Source organism: Octodon degus, unplaced genomic scaffold, assembly GCF_000260255.1.
Source record: "Octodon degus isolate 3935 unplaced genomic scaffold, OctDeg1.0 scaffold00050, whole genome shotgun sequence".
NCBI classification, from domain to species: Eukaryota; Metazoa; Chordata; class Mammalia; order Rodentia; family Octodontidae; genus Octodon; species Octodon degus.
Genome location: NW_004524626.1, coordinates 8,467,787 through 8,482,518, shown reverse-complemented (window position 1 = coordinate 8,482,518; position 14,732 = coordinate 8,467,787). Strand labels below are relative to the sequence as shown.

Below are 14,732 nucleotides of genomic sequence, written 5' to 3'. Positions count from 1 at the left end.
TTTGCAGCACCAGGGAACTGCGGATTGAACTCAGGCCCCTGAGCTTGCCAGGGAAGCACTTATTCCACTGAGCCATCTCCCTGGCCCCTACAATCTAGTTTTAATGCCTATTATCATTAAAGCAAGGACCCACACTAGCCAGTGACATGTCCCCTCCCAGGGTGGCTTCCCCAGGCTGGAAAGTGACAGTCCCGCAGGGATTCCTGACACGTGACTCACTGTCCACACCCCATACAAAGGCAGAGCCCTGGACACTGTGGGGGAAAGGCCTCACCCTCTGCTCCCCCATGCCCCTGGGCACAGGGCTCCTCAGGGGGCTCACCTCATGCAGGATGGCAGTAGGCTGGGGTCGCAGGGCTCGTGGGGCAGGGGCAGCCTCATCCTCTGAGTCCGAATCCTCCAGGAGCCTTCGCTTCTGAGCCTCCTCCAAGAGCGCCCTGTGTGACAGATTGTAGAGTTGGGAACATATTACACAGGGGCGGCACCCAGGGCCCGCATAGGGCCCTGTCCTGCGCTCAGATATTTTGCAGCACTGGGGATGGAACCCAGAGCCTCTGCACTGAGCTCCCTCCCTAGGCCATTTTTAAATTTTTTTTTTCATTTATGTATTTGGAACAGGGTTTTACTGCACAGCTTGGACTCGTAGTGATCCTCTTTTCAGTCTCCCCAGCGCTGATACTATAGGCATGTGCCACCACGCCCAGACTTGTTCACCTGCTCAGTGCGCTCAGGAAGCAGGGCCAGTGGGGCATGCAGCACTGGGCTTCGAACCCTGGTCCCTGTGCTTGCCAAAGCAGGGGCTTTGTACACTGAGCTATGTCGCTGGCCCAACATTTTAAAATTTTGAGACAGGGTCTCACTTAAGTTGCCCAGGCTGGGCTTGAACTTGCAATCCTCATGCCTCAGCCTTCCAGAGAGCTGGAATGACAGGCTTGATTAGATACTGTAAAATTAACACTTTTAGTTGGTGTGGTGGCCACACCTGTAATCCCAGCCTTTGGGAGGCTGAGGAAGATCACTGCATGTTCAAGGCCAGCTCAGACTATGCAGTGAGTATAAAAGGTAGCCTAAATTACATACCAAGACCATGGCTCAATGATTAATTAAAAAAATAAAATTAATGGGGCCAGGGATATAGTTCAGCAGCATCATCACCTGCCTGGCAAACCCCAGGTCCTGAGTTTGATCCCTGGTACCACAAAAATAAATAAATAAATAAATAAATAAATAAATAAATAAATAAAAATGGGCCAGGGAGATGGTTCAGTGGAATAAGCACTTGCCTGGCAAGCTCAGGAGCCTGAGTTCAATCCCCAGTTCCACCCAAAAAAAAAAAAAAAAAAAAAAAAATCTGTGGACCATGCAGTGGTTAGGGGTGCCAGAACAGCCTATTTGGGTTCCCACCCTGTCTGGGGGACTTTGGGTTGGCATGTGTCTCAGGCAATGTGACCTCAGTCCCCAACCCTGGTATCCGCCATGTCAGCCTCCAGGCTGTGGAGGAGGCAGACGTCAGCCAGGCCCAGCAGACACAAGACACTGTGCAATGGCAGGCTGCCGCCACCACAGTCATGGGAACTGAGCTGTCACTCTAAGGTGCCCACTGAGCCCCTACTGCAGCCAGGGGAGGGACACAGTGCCCTGTGTGGGAAATGGGGACACAGAAACCATGCAGGGTCTGAAGGGCAAAGCCAAGCCCACCCTGCATGGCCCCAGGAGTGGAATGCGGAAGCCCTGCCGCCTGCCCTGCTGCCCTTCCCAGTGCTCCATTCTGCTCTACACCCTGTCACTCTACAAACCACCAGGCTGCTGCTCAGTGCTCAGTGCTTGCCTGGCATACCAGCCATGGGGGCACACACTGTCATCCCAGCTCTATGGGAGGCTGAGGCAGCAGGATTGTACATTTACTTACTTACTTAATTATTTATTTATTTTTGGAACCAGGGATTGAACTCAGGCCCCTGTGCTTGCCAGGCAAGTGCTTATTCCACTGAGCCATCTCCCTGGCCCCTATAACTTTAAATCCAGCCTGGGCAACCTAGCAAAACCCTATTTCAAAATAAATAATAAAAGGTTGACAGTGTAGCTCAGTGCAAACATCCTGGGTTCAACTTCCAGTCTACAAAATTACCCAAAACCCAAACACCAAGCACAAGGACAGGCAACCACACGCTGAGGCCTGGGTTGCTCAGGAACCCCAGGACCTAGAGATGCCGCAGGGACCCTGACACAAACACCATGAGGGAGGAAGGGAGGCGGGGTGCAGAGTGGGTGACCCCAGGGGGCATGGGCAGATCTGGAAGGAGATGGAGCAGAGGAACACAGGGACAGAGAGATGGGGACACAGAGCACAGCGCAACTGCATGGGACCCCGCGCACGCACGCGGCCTCACGCTCATCCTCCTCCTGCCGCTGCCGCTGCAGCTCCTCCTCTGACAGCCGGTGCTGCCGCAGCATGGCCTCGAAGTCCACGTGTGCCTGCCGCTGGTTCAGGTCCTTGAGCTCCTGCAGGTTCTCCAGCACCTCCATCTCCAGCTTTGAGTCCTTTGTGCGGTTCTCCAGCACCTGGGGGCAGGGTGGGCACAGACTAGAGCCTGCTGGGCCTGGTCTGGGGCAGGGACACAGCTGCCAGGGGCTCCTAAGCCATCCAGTGGAGCACTGGGATTTGAACTCAAGGATAGGAAGCACTGTGTTAGCACTCACCTGAGCTGCACCCCAACTTTTTTTTGTCATTTTGAGACAGGGCCTTGCTGAGTTGCCCAGGCTAAGCTTAACCTGAAACCTTCCTGCCTCAGCCTCTCACTGTGCTGGAACAAAGGTGAGCACCTCTGCACCCCCTACAACTACTTTAGCCTTGCTGGCTGCTGACCCAGCTGTCAGCAAGGTCACCCACTGTCCTGTCTGTGACCCACCACGCCTCCCTGATGCTGCTCCTTCAAATCTCTTTGGAGAAACTCCCTCTCCTCACCTGAGGCCACAAGACAAGATGTGACACAGCCTGGTCACATAGGAGGCCCCTTCCAGGTCACTCTGGGTGCCGTGCAGGGTGTGTGATACTCCTCCACCCATGCTTGCCACGCCACTGCCTGCCACATATCCATTCCACACTCACCTTCATGGGGTTGTTCAGCTCCTCATCCTCCCGCTCCTTCTGCACCCGCTTCTCCTCCTCCTCCAGCAGCTTCTCAGCCTGGAAGTTCCGCGTGGCGCCATGTTCCATGGTGTAGTCCGTGTTCTCGGGGTCTGTCTGGGGTGGGCGGACATCACCTGTTGTGCACCAGGCAGTGGAAGCCATGTCCAGCAGCCCCAGGCAGCCTGGGGCCGTCTCCCAGCTCCCTGTCCTTCCTGTCATCTTCTCTTCCTTTTCCTTGTCTTACTGCTTTGAGAAGGACAGGGCCATCTTTGCAGGGCTCCCAGCCCCACTGTACAAAGTCCACGCCTGGGTGGTGTTGGCTTTTGTGTTTTATAGCACCAGAGGTGGAACTCAGGGCCTTCACACTGAGCTACTCCTCAGCCCTTTTTTTTTAAATTTTATTTTGAGACATGGTCTTGCAAAGTGGTCCTCCTGCCTCGGCCTCTATGGTGGCTGGGATGACAAGCGTGTGCCCCAAGCCTGGCAGCTTTGTGCCTGTATAAGCAACACTGCTGTGAACATCTGCCTGCTCCCCAGGGTCGGCTGAATGGGTCTCCCTGCTGGGAGGAGACCAAGCTCGAAGCCCAGCCCCCCCCAGGGGTCCAGGCGGAGGCGAATGCAGCTGATACCTTGAATGTGATCTCTGCCAGGCAGCGCGTGCACTTGATGTAGAAGCGGAAGATGGGCAGGCCCAGGTACACCTCATTCTGCACCGTCTCCTTTCGGGCATTGAATTTCTTCCCCTTGTAGATGTACTCTCCACAGGTCTTACACCTGGGGCAGGAAGGCACCTGTGCTGGCTCAGGGCTCTTACTCCCACTGCTCCGATGCATAACGTGAGAGGTAGCTGCTTGCTTGCTTCCGGAGAGAGAGCTCCCTCTCCCACAAGCAGCCTGACCCAGAGTTCACAGACTGACCCCATCCTGTGCTGCCAGGCTTGCTCAGGCCTGCCTAGCCCACACATCACCGCCTTGGGAAACACGAGCCTGGCCCCCAAGGCACACCTGGGCTTGGGACACCACCCACCAGGGCTCTTCCACCCTGGCCTCACTCTTCCCACCCACCTGGATCCTAAGCTCCTACTATTCCCAAGAATGCCTCAGCCTGTCCTGAGCCCAGGGACTCTGCGTAGCAGCACCCATTGCCCGGGACACCCTGTTCACAGACCTCAGCGTTTCTTTCAAACTTGCCCTCCTCTTGGATGAGAAAGCCTTCCCTTCCCACCATGCAGTCACTCCCTCTCCTCCGACTTCCAGGTCTGGCTGAGTGTGAGATACCCCGAGGATGAATTTATGATCTCCACATGCCACTAGCTGGTGGCTTCCTGGAGGCTAGGGACTGTGTCCCCAGAGTCCAAGGTAGACTGTGGCACACAGTAGGTACCCAAGAAATGACTAATAACAGAGTCAACAGAGAACAAAATCAGGTCAACAGAAAGATCTTCTGAATTTCTTTGATTCAAAGGGGATTGAGAAGCTGGGTGTGGTGGCACGTACCTGAGTCCCCTCACTCAGGAGGCTGAGGCAGGAGGGGGGCGGGTCAGAGCCCAGCCTGGGCTACAGACTGAGCTGCAGGCCAGCCGGAACTGCACAGGGCAACTTTGGGTCAAAAAGACAAAAGCAAAAAGAAGAAAACAAAGGGCTCTGACTGGCACGTGCATGAAACTTTGGAGATGGTGAAACAACATCAGCTGAGTGACTCACAGCTGATAAATGACAGAAGCGCTGAAGGGAGGCTCCGAGGATGACGTAGCCTCTGTAGAGGGAGGGCTAAGCCAGGATCAACCGGTGATCAGGAACGGGGTGTGTGGGGTTCAGACAGAAGCCACAGTGAGCGTAAGAGGCCCAAGGAGGAGCGAGCCTGGCTGTGGGGGAGCAGAGGCAAGCACACGACACCCTCTCTGCAGCCACGTGTCCACTGGCAATTGCAACCTTCAGGCAGCAGGCACCACTCCTGGGAGACTCCAAGAGCTCAGGGTCCTGAGGTAGGGGGTGAGGGGAGCCATCTTGGGGCAGTACTGGCTAATTGGGTGCAGGAACACAGGATACAGGGCATATGGCTCCATCTCGGGGACAGATACACACCTCATGTTGAAGGGGGCCATCAGCCGCACCACGTACTGCCGGTCCTTCGGGAGCTTAAGCTTGGGGATCTTCGAGGGGTCGAAGTCTGGCGGGTAGTATTTCTGTAGGGAGGAAGGAAGCAGTCAAGGATAGCAGAGGCAGGACATGGACAGAGAGAAAAGCGGGATGCAGGAACACCCCACACTCAGTGAGTCACAAGGAGTCTTCACCGGCCTCAGCCCCTGTCTGGTCAACCACAACCAAACAACTCCAAGCACCATCAGCCACAGTCAAACCTAGGGGCACAGTTGGAGTAAGGGGATAGAGCAACCTTCTAGAATTTTCTTGCAGGAAAGTCAATAGGTCCTTTCACTTCCCCAAGAAGCAACAGCACATGTGATGTCTAGCTACCAGCAGCTCCTAGGAACCTGGTCACACAGCCCCTTCTGGCTGGCACCGAGACTCCAGAGTACCAAAGAGCAGAGGTGCAGAACAAACCACACCGTTGGCACAAATGAGGCACATACCACAGCCATTCCCACCTGGGAGCTGGGAATTACTCTGAAACAAGTTCCCAGTTGCCAGCCACAAGCAAAACCCTCCAAGCACTGATCCTGCTCATTCTCTTCCCCTCTCTCTCTCCTTCCATACTGATAGCACCCAGCGCCTTCTCACTGAGCTCCACCCCCGGCCTTTTTTAAAAAAAAACTTTTTATATTGATTTATTTATTTGTGGCTGGCTCAGCCTGCCCTGGGGGTGGGGCTGGTACAGCATGTGATGCTGGGGATTGAACCATGGTCCCTGTGCTTGCCTAAGCTTGCCTAAGTAGGTGCTTTAGACTGCTGAGCTATCTCACCAGTTCCCCAAGCCCTTCTTAGTTTTCATTTTGAGACACTATATGGGTCTCGCCATACAGTTCAGGCTGGCCTTGAGCTCACTTTGTAGTTCAGGCTGGGCTCCAACTTCCAATGATACTCCTGCCTCAGCCTCCTGAGTGCTGGGATTGCAGATGTGCGCCATCACACGAGCTCCTGCATCCCTTTCTAAGAAGGGTGGTCACAGACCTGCCATCCTAACTTGTTTATGACAAAGTATCAGAGGTGAGGAAAGTAGGGGTACTTTGTCTAGTTTATCAAAAATAACACCTTTGGATTGTGGAGGATGTCTGTGATCCCAGCACTAGGGAGGCTGAGGCAGGAGGATCACTTGCTCTGGTCCAGCCTGGGCTACAAAGTGAGACCCTGTTTCAAAATAAAATGTAAAGCCAGGTGTGGAGGTGCACATGTGTGATCTCAGTACTTGGGAGGTTGAGGCAGGAGTGTTGCTTATGGCTCATGGCAGCCTGGATAACACAGTAAGACTGTCTCAAAAACAAATAAATGTTGTGTGTTTTAAAGTATGAAACACTTGGGACTGGAGAGATGGCTCAGTGGTCTAAAGCACCTACTTGGAACAAGCTTGGCAAAGCACAGGGACCACAGTTCGATCCCCCAGTACCACATGCCAGCCCACCCTGCCCCCTGGTGGGCTGAGCTGGCCACACACACACAATAAATAAATGTAATAAATAAATAAACAGGGCTGGTGAGATGGCTCAGTGGTCTAAAGCACCTACTTAGAACAAGATAAGCTAAGCAAAACACAGGGACCGCTGTTCAATCCCCCAGCACCACATGCCAGCAAGCCCGCCCCCTGGTGGGCTGAGCTGGTCACACACACAAAATGAATGGATAAATAAATAAATAATTCTTTAAAAAAATAAATAAATAAATAAACAGCGGAATATATTAAAAAATAAAAATAAATAAATAAATAAAATATGAAACACTAGGGCCAGTCAAATAGTTCAACAGATTAAAGTGCCTGTAAGCTGGCACAGGGACTGGGGGTTCACCCCCAGGCCTGCCACCGGCTCTACCCCCGGGGCGCGCTGAGGCGGCAATTGAGACTGGGCATGGTGGCACACGCTTGTAATCCCAGCTCTTAGGAGGCTGTAAACAGGCAGATCACTACGAGTCCGATCTAGTAGTGAGACCATGAACACCCTGTAGACCCTCCCCTAAAATACAAAATAATAATAATAATAATAATAATAAATATGGAACACTTCATTAATTTGCATGTCATCCTTGTGCAGGGGCTTTTGGTAGGGGGACTGAGCTCAAGACCCTGCGCTAGGGCTGGTGAGATGGCTCAGTGGTCTAAAGCACCTACTTAGAACAAGCTTAGCAAAGCACAGAAACCGCGGTTCAATCCCCAGCACCACATGCCAGCAAGCCCCACCCCCAGGTGGGCTGAGCTGGACACACACACACACACACACACACACACAAATAAAATTAAAAAAAAAAAAGACCCTGCGCTTTTATCATTCCAATATTAGTATACATGATGCTAAAGTAAGAATGAACAAAATTAAAAAAAAAATTTTTTTTAAAGGCTTAGGGCCAGCGAGAGATCGCTCAGCGGACTAAAGCACCTACTTAGGTAAGCTTAAGCAAGCTCAGGGACTGTGGTTCCATCCCTTGCACCACGTGCCGCGCCACCCTGACCCTCAGGGCGGGCTCAGGTGTCCCACGCCTGTAATCCCAGTGCTGGGGAGGCTGAAAACAGGAGAATCACTATGAGTCTGAGCTGCATAGTGAGACCCTGTAAGAACCAAATACATCTTTAAAAAAAAAAAAGTTAAAAAGGCGCTGGGTATGTAGTGCTTGTGAGACCCTGGGTTCCATCTCCTGCAGCAGTAACAAGAAATAACTCCACTGTTACGTCATAAAATAAGGCACCCTGCTTTATGCACCCCGTGGACACCGCAAACATTTGCCTCAAGGAACCCCTGAAAAGACTTTAGGAGACAGAACAAAGGGCACCCATTTTACAGAGCACCTCTCCCCCATTTTAGCCATGCAGATTCACATCCGATGACTGGAGGCAACTGCTGTGGTACAGCATAGGAATATATGCTAGGAGGTTCCTGCTGTTCGCTCAACAGAACTGGGCGGTGTTCAGGTAACTGAAAGGATCCCTCACTAATAGAACCAAGGCGCCAGGCAAAAATTAGAAACTGTTACAAGGAACATGATTGGCTAGAGACTCTGGAGGGCGGAGCCTAAGAGTCCCGCCTCCGGTCCCGCCTCCAAAAGTGACTGCTTAGAACAGTCTCGCCAATATTTTCGAGAGGCCCAGTCTCCGGCGAAAGTGATTGGATAATTTAGGATTCCAAGGCCCGCCCCCCAACGCGCGCGTCACTGAGTACGCTCCGGAAGGGAAGGTTTAGCGAAGGCCCTCCTCCCAGAAAAGGCGACTGGGAGGAGCTTAGGAAGCCCCACCCGCGGTAAGCCGTTGACAAGGAAAATGTTCAAAAAGGAATTCACGGTAAACCAGATTCTTCTGGAATTTCCAGATGTGACGCTCTGAGTAGAAAACCTGAGACGATAAACACTTACATTTAAAACTTTCCGTTCCGACATCTTCGCTTCCTTCTGTTCTCACAGCTCCGGAAAACTGATTAAGTATTTACCAAGCTTATCTGGCTGTGCAACGCACTTCCGTTTACGTCATTTCCTCTAGCCTCCTATTAGCTGCGACATACATAGCTGCTTTTCTCCTTGGGTACAATCTCAGCCTATCAAACCTTGAGTCCCTCCATTTTTCTCTCCGGAGTCGCAACCTCAGTAACGCGGAATAAATGTTCCGGGCACCTATTGGGTTTCAAAAACTTGGGTAGAGAAGCTGCACCCTCCAGAAGTTGGCAACAAGTTAATAAATTTTTGCTCAGATGCGAAGAGGATCTCAATTGTCCCTGTGCTTTGCTTGGCTTAAGCTTGTTCTAAGTAGGTGCTTTAGACCACTGAGCCATCTCACCAGCCCCTACATGGTAAATTAAAGTCCAGCCTGGGGGCTGGTGAGATGGCTCAGTGGTCTAAAGCACCTACTTAGAACAAGCTTAGCAAAGCATAGGGACCGCGGTTCAATCCTCCAGCACCACATGCCAGCCAGCCCGCCCCCTGGTGGGCTGAGCTGGCCACACACACACACACACACACACACACAAATAAAATTTAAAAAAATAAAAATAAAGTCCAGCCTGAACTGCATGATGAGACCCTGTCTTAAAAAAAAAAAAAAGTGCTGGTGAGGTTGTGGGCAAAAATGAACTCTTCTACACTGGTGGTGGGAATGTAAACCAATGAAGTGCTGTGGAAGTCCGTGTGAAGAGCCCTGAGAAAACTAAATCTAGAAATTTCATTTGTGCCTAAGCAAATAGATATTTATGAAAGCAGAGAGGAGGCTTGGGAAGGACTGAGTGGGCTGCCCTGGTTAAAAGGAAGCCGCAGGTGGGCAGTGGAAGGATATCTTGTGTTTGTTTCATTTTTAATTAATTAATTAATTAATTTATTTATTTTGAAACAAGGTCTTACTATGCAGTTCCAGCTGGCCTTGTGTTTACTTTTGTAGCTGCCACGCTGGTCTCGAACTTGTAAAGGGTTAACAGAATTTTGTGCCTGAACTGTGGGAAATTATTTTAAAAAGCCTTGTGCTTCCTGTTATCTACTCTAAGAAATGTATTCTCCCTCTCGACTCAAGGCTCTTTTAACAATAAACTGTTTCTTGTCAAGGGAGCAAGCTAAAACAAATTCCCTCCCCAATCATCTCCTGTAATGTGGTCAGCTTAAGGTGTATCTTGTAAAAATATGCACTTATCACTAGGCTGTGAAAGACCCTTTAGTTACGAACGGTTTGCAGCTGTGTCAAATGAATGTAGTTTTCTGTTGTTCTGTGCTAGGTAACAAATTCGCTTACCAAACTGGATGTGATTTCTGTGATAAATACCCCCCTGCTACCTATATTTGGGTGCCAATCAGTCTTCTCCTGAGTGAGTAATGGCTGATGGACCTGAGCTCAGTAAATAAAAGGCTGTATTCAAATTTCTATCTGGCTGATCTGGTTCCTATGCAGAATGACCTATAACATTTGGGGGCTCGTCCAGGATCCCCTTTACTGGGGATCAGTCATAGGAACCAGAGTCTTTGGAAACCATTTTCCCAGAGGAACTTTCTGGCCCTGGGACGGTCTCCAAAAACTCATAAACCCTAACATTCGGACCGACTAGACTGAGCCATCTGAAAGATCTTGCCGGTAAGACATCTGTATCTGTTCTGTTGGGGTGCCCCCTCCTAGAGTCCTAAGAGGTGCTGGACACAGCGACAGCCTCTGGACTCGACTCCTTTCCGTGACAATGGGTCGGAGTCTCAGGTCAGTTTCTGTTTTGTTTTTGTGTGTTTTGGCCAATTGTCGTTTGTCTGATAACCATGGGTCAGTGTGCTTCTGCTTCTGTATCACCTTTGCAATGTATTCTTTTCTTTTTAATTTAAATTTTATTTATTTATTTATGTGTGTGTGTGTGTGTCGCCAGCTCAGCCCACCAGGGGGCGGGGCTGGCTGGCATGTGGTGCTGGGGGATTGAACCGTGGTCTCTGTGCTTTGCTAAGCTTGTTCTAAGTAGGTGCTTTAGACCACTGAGCCATCTCACCAGCCCCTGCAATGTATTCTTGATCATTTCCAGGAATTCCGTCGGGGATATGCTGACTACGGAGACCTTGTCTCCCCGGGGACTCTCAGCACCTTGTGCAAACTGGAGTGGCCCTCCCTATCAGAGTCCATATGGCCTCCAGAGGGCTCTTTTAATATCTTCCTTGCTTATCAAGGGGGCCGGGAGATGGCTCAGGAGAATAAGCGCTTGCCTGGCAAGCACAAGGGCCTGAGTTCAATCCCCAGTTCCAGAAGAAAAAAAAATACAGTATCCCTTGCTTATCAGGTCTGCAGGGTCATATTTGGAAAGCTGGGACATCCTGATGAAATCCTATATATCCAAGCATGGATAGATTTATTGCGGGACCCTTCAAAGTGGATGAAGACCTGTCACTGTTCCTGGGCATCATGTCAACGCGCCTCTGGTATGGTGGCACTGGCTGCCACTCCAGAAAAGGATCCTCAGGGTCCTAAAAGGCCACCTGTGCTGCCCCTGACTTCTGAATCCCTGACTCCCCCTCCTTACCCTAAACTGTCCCATCCCTCTCTTAACACTTTGGCTCCAGCTAGCCCCGACTCCTTCACTCCTCTGAGTCTGCCACACACCCATAGTGAACTGCCCTTTTCTTAGCCCCCACCATCTGACCCTGATCTTTTTCCAGCCTCAACACCAGCCCCAGTACTTCTCCGTGAAAAATTGGGTGGAGATGACCGCCTTTTCATGGTTTATGTCCCCTTCTCGACTAGTGATTTATATAACTGGAAAAACCAGAAGCCCTCTTTCTCTCAGAATCCTCGAGGGCTTATATCTCTTCTGGAATCTGTTTTCTTCACCCATCAGCCCACTTGGGATGATTGCCAACAGCTTTTACAGAGCCTCTTCACATTTGAAGAGTGAGAGCAAATTTGAGGGTTTGGACGAAAATTAATTTTGGGGGCCGTCGAGATAGCTCAGCCATCTAAAGCACCTGCTTAAGCAAGTTTAGGCAAGTGCTCAGGGATGGTGGTTCGATCCCCAGCGCCACAGGCCCTGCCAGCCCCGCCTCCAGGGTGGGCTGAGCCAGCCACAAAAAAAAAAAAAGGAAAATTAATTTTGGGCCCTGATGGCCAACTGGCCTCAGATACTGTACAACTGGAGAAATCCTTCCCTTTGACTAGTCCTAACTGGGATTCTAATTCCCATACAGGTAAGGAGGCTCTTGATCAGTATCACCAGCTTCTTTTAGGAGCAATTAGGGCAGAGGGTAGAAAGCCTACTAATTTGTCTAAAGTTATGGAGGTCACTCAGGGAACAGATGAATCTCCGGTGGCATTCTTAGAGCATCTCCAAGAGGCCTATTGGATATATACACCGATAGATCTGAAGCTCCTGAGAACCACCACGTTATGAATATTGCTTTTATTTCTCAGTCAGCCCCAGACATTAGAAAGAAATTGCAGAAGATTGAAGGATTTAAAGGAAAAACACTGACAGACTTGGTAGAGATAGCTCAATGAGTTTTTAATAACAGGGAAGACCTTAGGGAGTTAAAGAAAAAGATGGCAGGGCTGGTGAGATGGCTCAGTGGTCTAAAGCACCTACTAAGAACAAGCTTAGCAAAGCACAGGGACCACGGTTCAATCCCCCGGCACCACATGCCAGCCAACCCCGCCCCCTGGTGGGCTAAGCTGGCCACACACACACACACACACACACACACACACACACAGACTAAGTCAGACCCTTGGACCCAGGTCCATATAGGAAAACTGGGAACAAAATACATGATTCACTCTTCCCTGGTTATGATTCATTCTGTAGGGGTACAGAATGCCTGTACCCCTAATTGGTCATGACTTGCTCCATAAATTATAAGCACAAATCTCCTTACAAGAAAACTCAAAAAAAAAAAAAAGAAAAGAAAAGAAAAAGAAAAAAAAAGGGGGGGGCTGGGGAGATGGCTCAGTAGAAAAAAAAAAAAAAGAAAAGAAAAGAAAAAGAAAAAAAAAGGGGGGGGCTGGGGAGATGGCTCAGTAGAATAAGTGCTTGCCTAGCAAGCTCAAGTGCCTGAGTTCAAGCCCTGGTTCAAAAAAAAAAAAAGAAAACTCTATAAAGATTTCATTTGGGGAAGCGAATCCTTTGCCCTCTGCCATCCTATACACCTGCCCTTTGACTGAGGAACATTTGCTGCTGGCAGGTGAGAGACCCGAAGAGATCCCCTCTGACTTGCTTGGCAAATGGACATCTGAAATACCTGGGGTCTGGGCTGAAAATAACCCTGCTGAACTAGCCACCCATCAGCCACCAGTAGTGATCTCTTTTTCCTAGGGCATCTCCTGTCCGAGTCCACCAAGACCCCTTGAGCCTACAGGCCAGGTTAGGGATAAATGTCCATATACAGAGACTCAAAAAGGAGGACATTCTGGTACTCTGTAAGTCTGCTTGGAATACACCCCTGTTGCCAGTCCAGAAGCCCAGAAGCCCAGACTACAGACCAGTCCAGGATTTACAGGAAGTAAACTATAGAGTGGAAACTATCCGCCCCATGATGCCCAACCTGTATATACTTCTGAGTCTGCTGCCCCCAGACTGAGTATTCTACACAGCCCTGGACTTAAAAGATGCCTTCTTCACGATCCCAATGGCACCAGTAAGTCAATCCACCTTTGCCTTTAAATGGGTGGACCCTCAGGTGGGAGAAAATGGCCAATTAACCTGAACCAGATTACCTCAGGGCTATAAACATTCACCAACCCTGTTTGATGAGGCACTGACCAGACTTACTAAATTTCTGGGGAGAACATCCCCAATAACTGTGTCACAGTACATTGATGACATACTGTTGGCCTCTAACACCTATGACTTGTGTAAAGAGGCAACTGAGAACTTATCGTGCAAACTGGATGAAATGGACTATAGACTCTCTGCCAAAAAGGCTCGGCTTTGCCTATCTCAGGTAACTTATTGGGGCTATAGGCTACAGGAAGGACAACAAATTCTGTCTAATAAACATATTGAAGCTATATTAAAAATCCCTGTCCCTACCACCAAACGACAGGTAAGAAAATTTCTGGGGCTCCTTGGATATTGCAGGCTCTGGATCATAGGATTTGCTGAAATTGTGTTGGAGTGAATCTGAACAAGAGGTTTTTGAGGTTCTAAAAAAAGCCCTTGCTTCAACTCCTGCCCTGGTTTTACCCGATCTGATGAAACCATTCCAGCTCCATGTACATGAAAGCAAAGGCATCGCTAAAGGAGTCCTAACCCAATACTTGGGGCCCTGGAAAAGACCTACAGCATATCTAAGGGGCTAGACCCCACGGTGGCAGCTTGGCCAAACTGCCTGTGAGCCATAGCTGCCACTGCAATTTTGACAAAGGAAGCTACTAAGCTCATGTTTGGCCAGGAGCTCCAAATCATGGCTTCTCACACAGTTGAGAGCCTTCTTAACAGCTCTCCTGACAGATGGCTCTCAAATGCATGCATTGTACAATATCACGCTTTACCCTTAGACCCAGCCCGTATTAAGTTCTTGTCCACTATAGCCATAAACCCAACCACCTTGTTACCGGATGATGACCCCGAGGTGCTGCTCCATGACTGTCTTGAGGTGCTTGATGCTAAAACAAGCCTGAGAGAGGATCTCACAGACATTCCTATGGGTGATCCCGATGCTACCTTGTATACCGATGGAAGCAGTTTTGCCCTGAATGGGGTAAGTTATGCCAGGGCAGCAGTGGTCATAACCACTGGTGGATAGAAGATTAAAAATGCCCAAGAGATCCTGGACTTGCTTGCAGCCATGTGACTCCCCAAGAAGGTGGCAGTTACCCACTTCTAGAGACACCAGAAAATAAACTCTCAGTGGCCCGAGCAAATGCTCTGGCAGATGCTACAGCCAAGGAGGTGGCACAAAAACCAGTGGGGCTGGGCTGGTGAGATGGCTCAGTGGTCTAAAGCACCTACTTAGAACAAGCTTAGCAAAGCATAGGGACCACGGTTCAATCCCCCAGCACCACATGCCAG

General features: G+C 50.1%; 1 protein-coding gene across 1 annotated transcript in view; it reads right to left on the bottom strand.

Annotated features, from left to right (window-relative positions):
• Positions 1-8,740, bottom strand: part of Ccdc94 (coiled-coil domain containing 94) — a 13,224-nt gene extending 4,484 nt beyond the window's left edge. Inside the window, exons 1-6 of the mRNA XM_004632953.2 lie at positions 8,641-8,740; positions 5,215-5,315; positions 3,760-3,904; positions 3,110-3,244; positions 2,381-2,562; positions 323-437 (exon numbers count right to left, since the gene is read on the bottom strand). Of these exons, the coding sequence (XP_004633010.1) occupies positions 323-437; positions 2,381-2,562; positions 3,110-3,244; positions 3,760-3,904; positions 5,215-5,315; positions 8,641-8,664 (702 nt within the window). The 5' untranslated portion in view covers positions 8,665-8,740. The remainder of the gene's footprint in view (positions 1-322; positions 438-2,380; positions 2,563-3,109; positions 3,245-3,759; positions 3,905-5,214; positions 5,316-8,640) is intronic.
• Between the last annotated feature and the right edge of the window lie 5,992 nt (positions 8,741-14,732).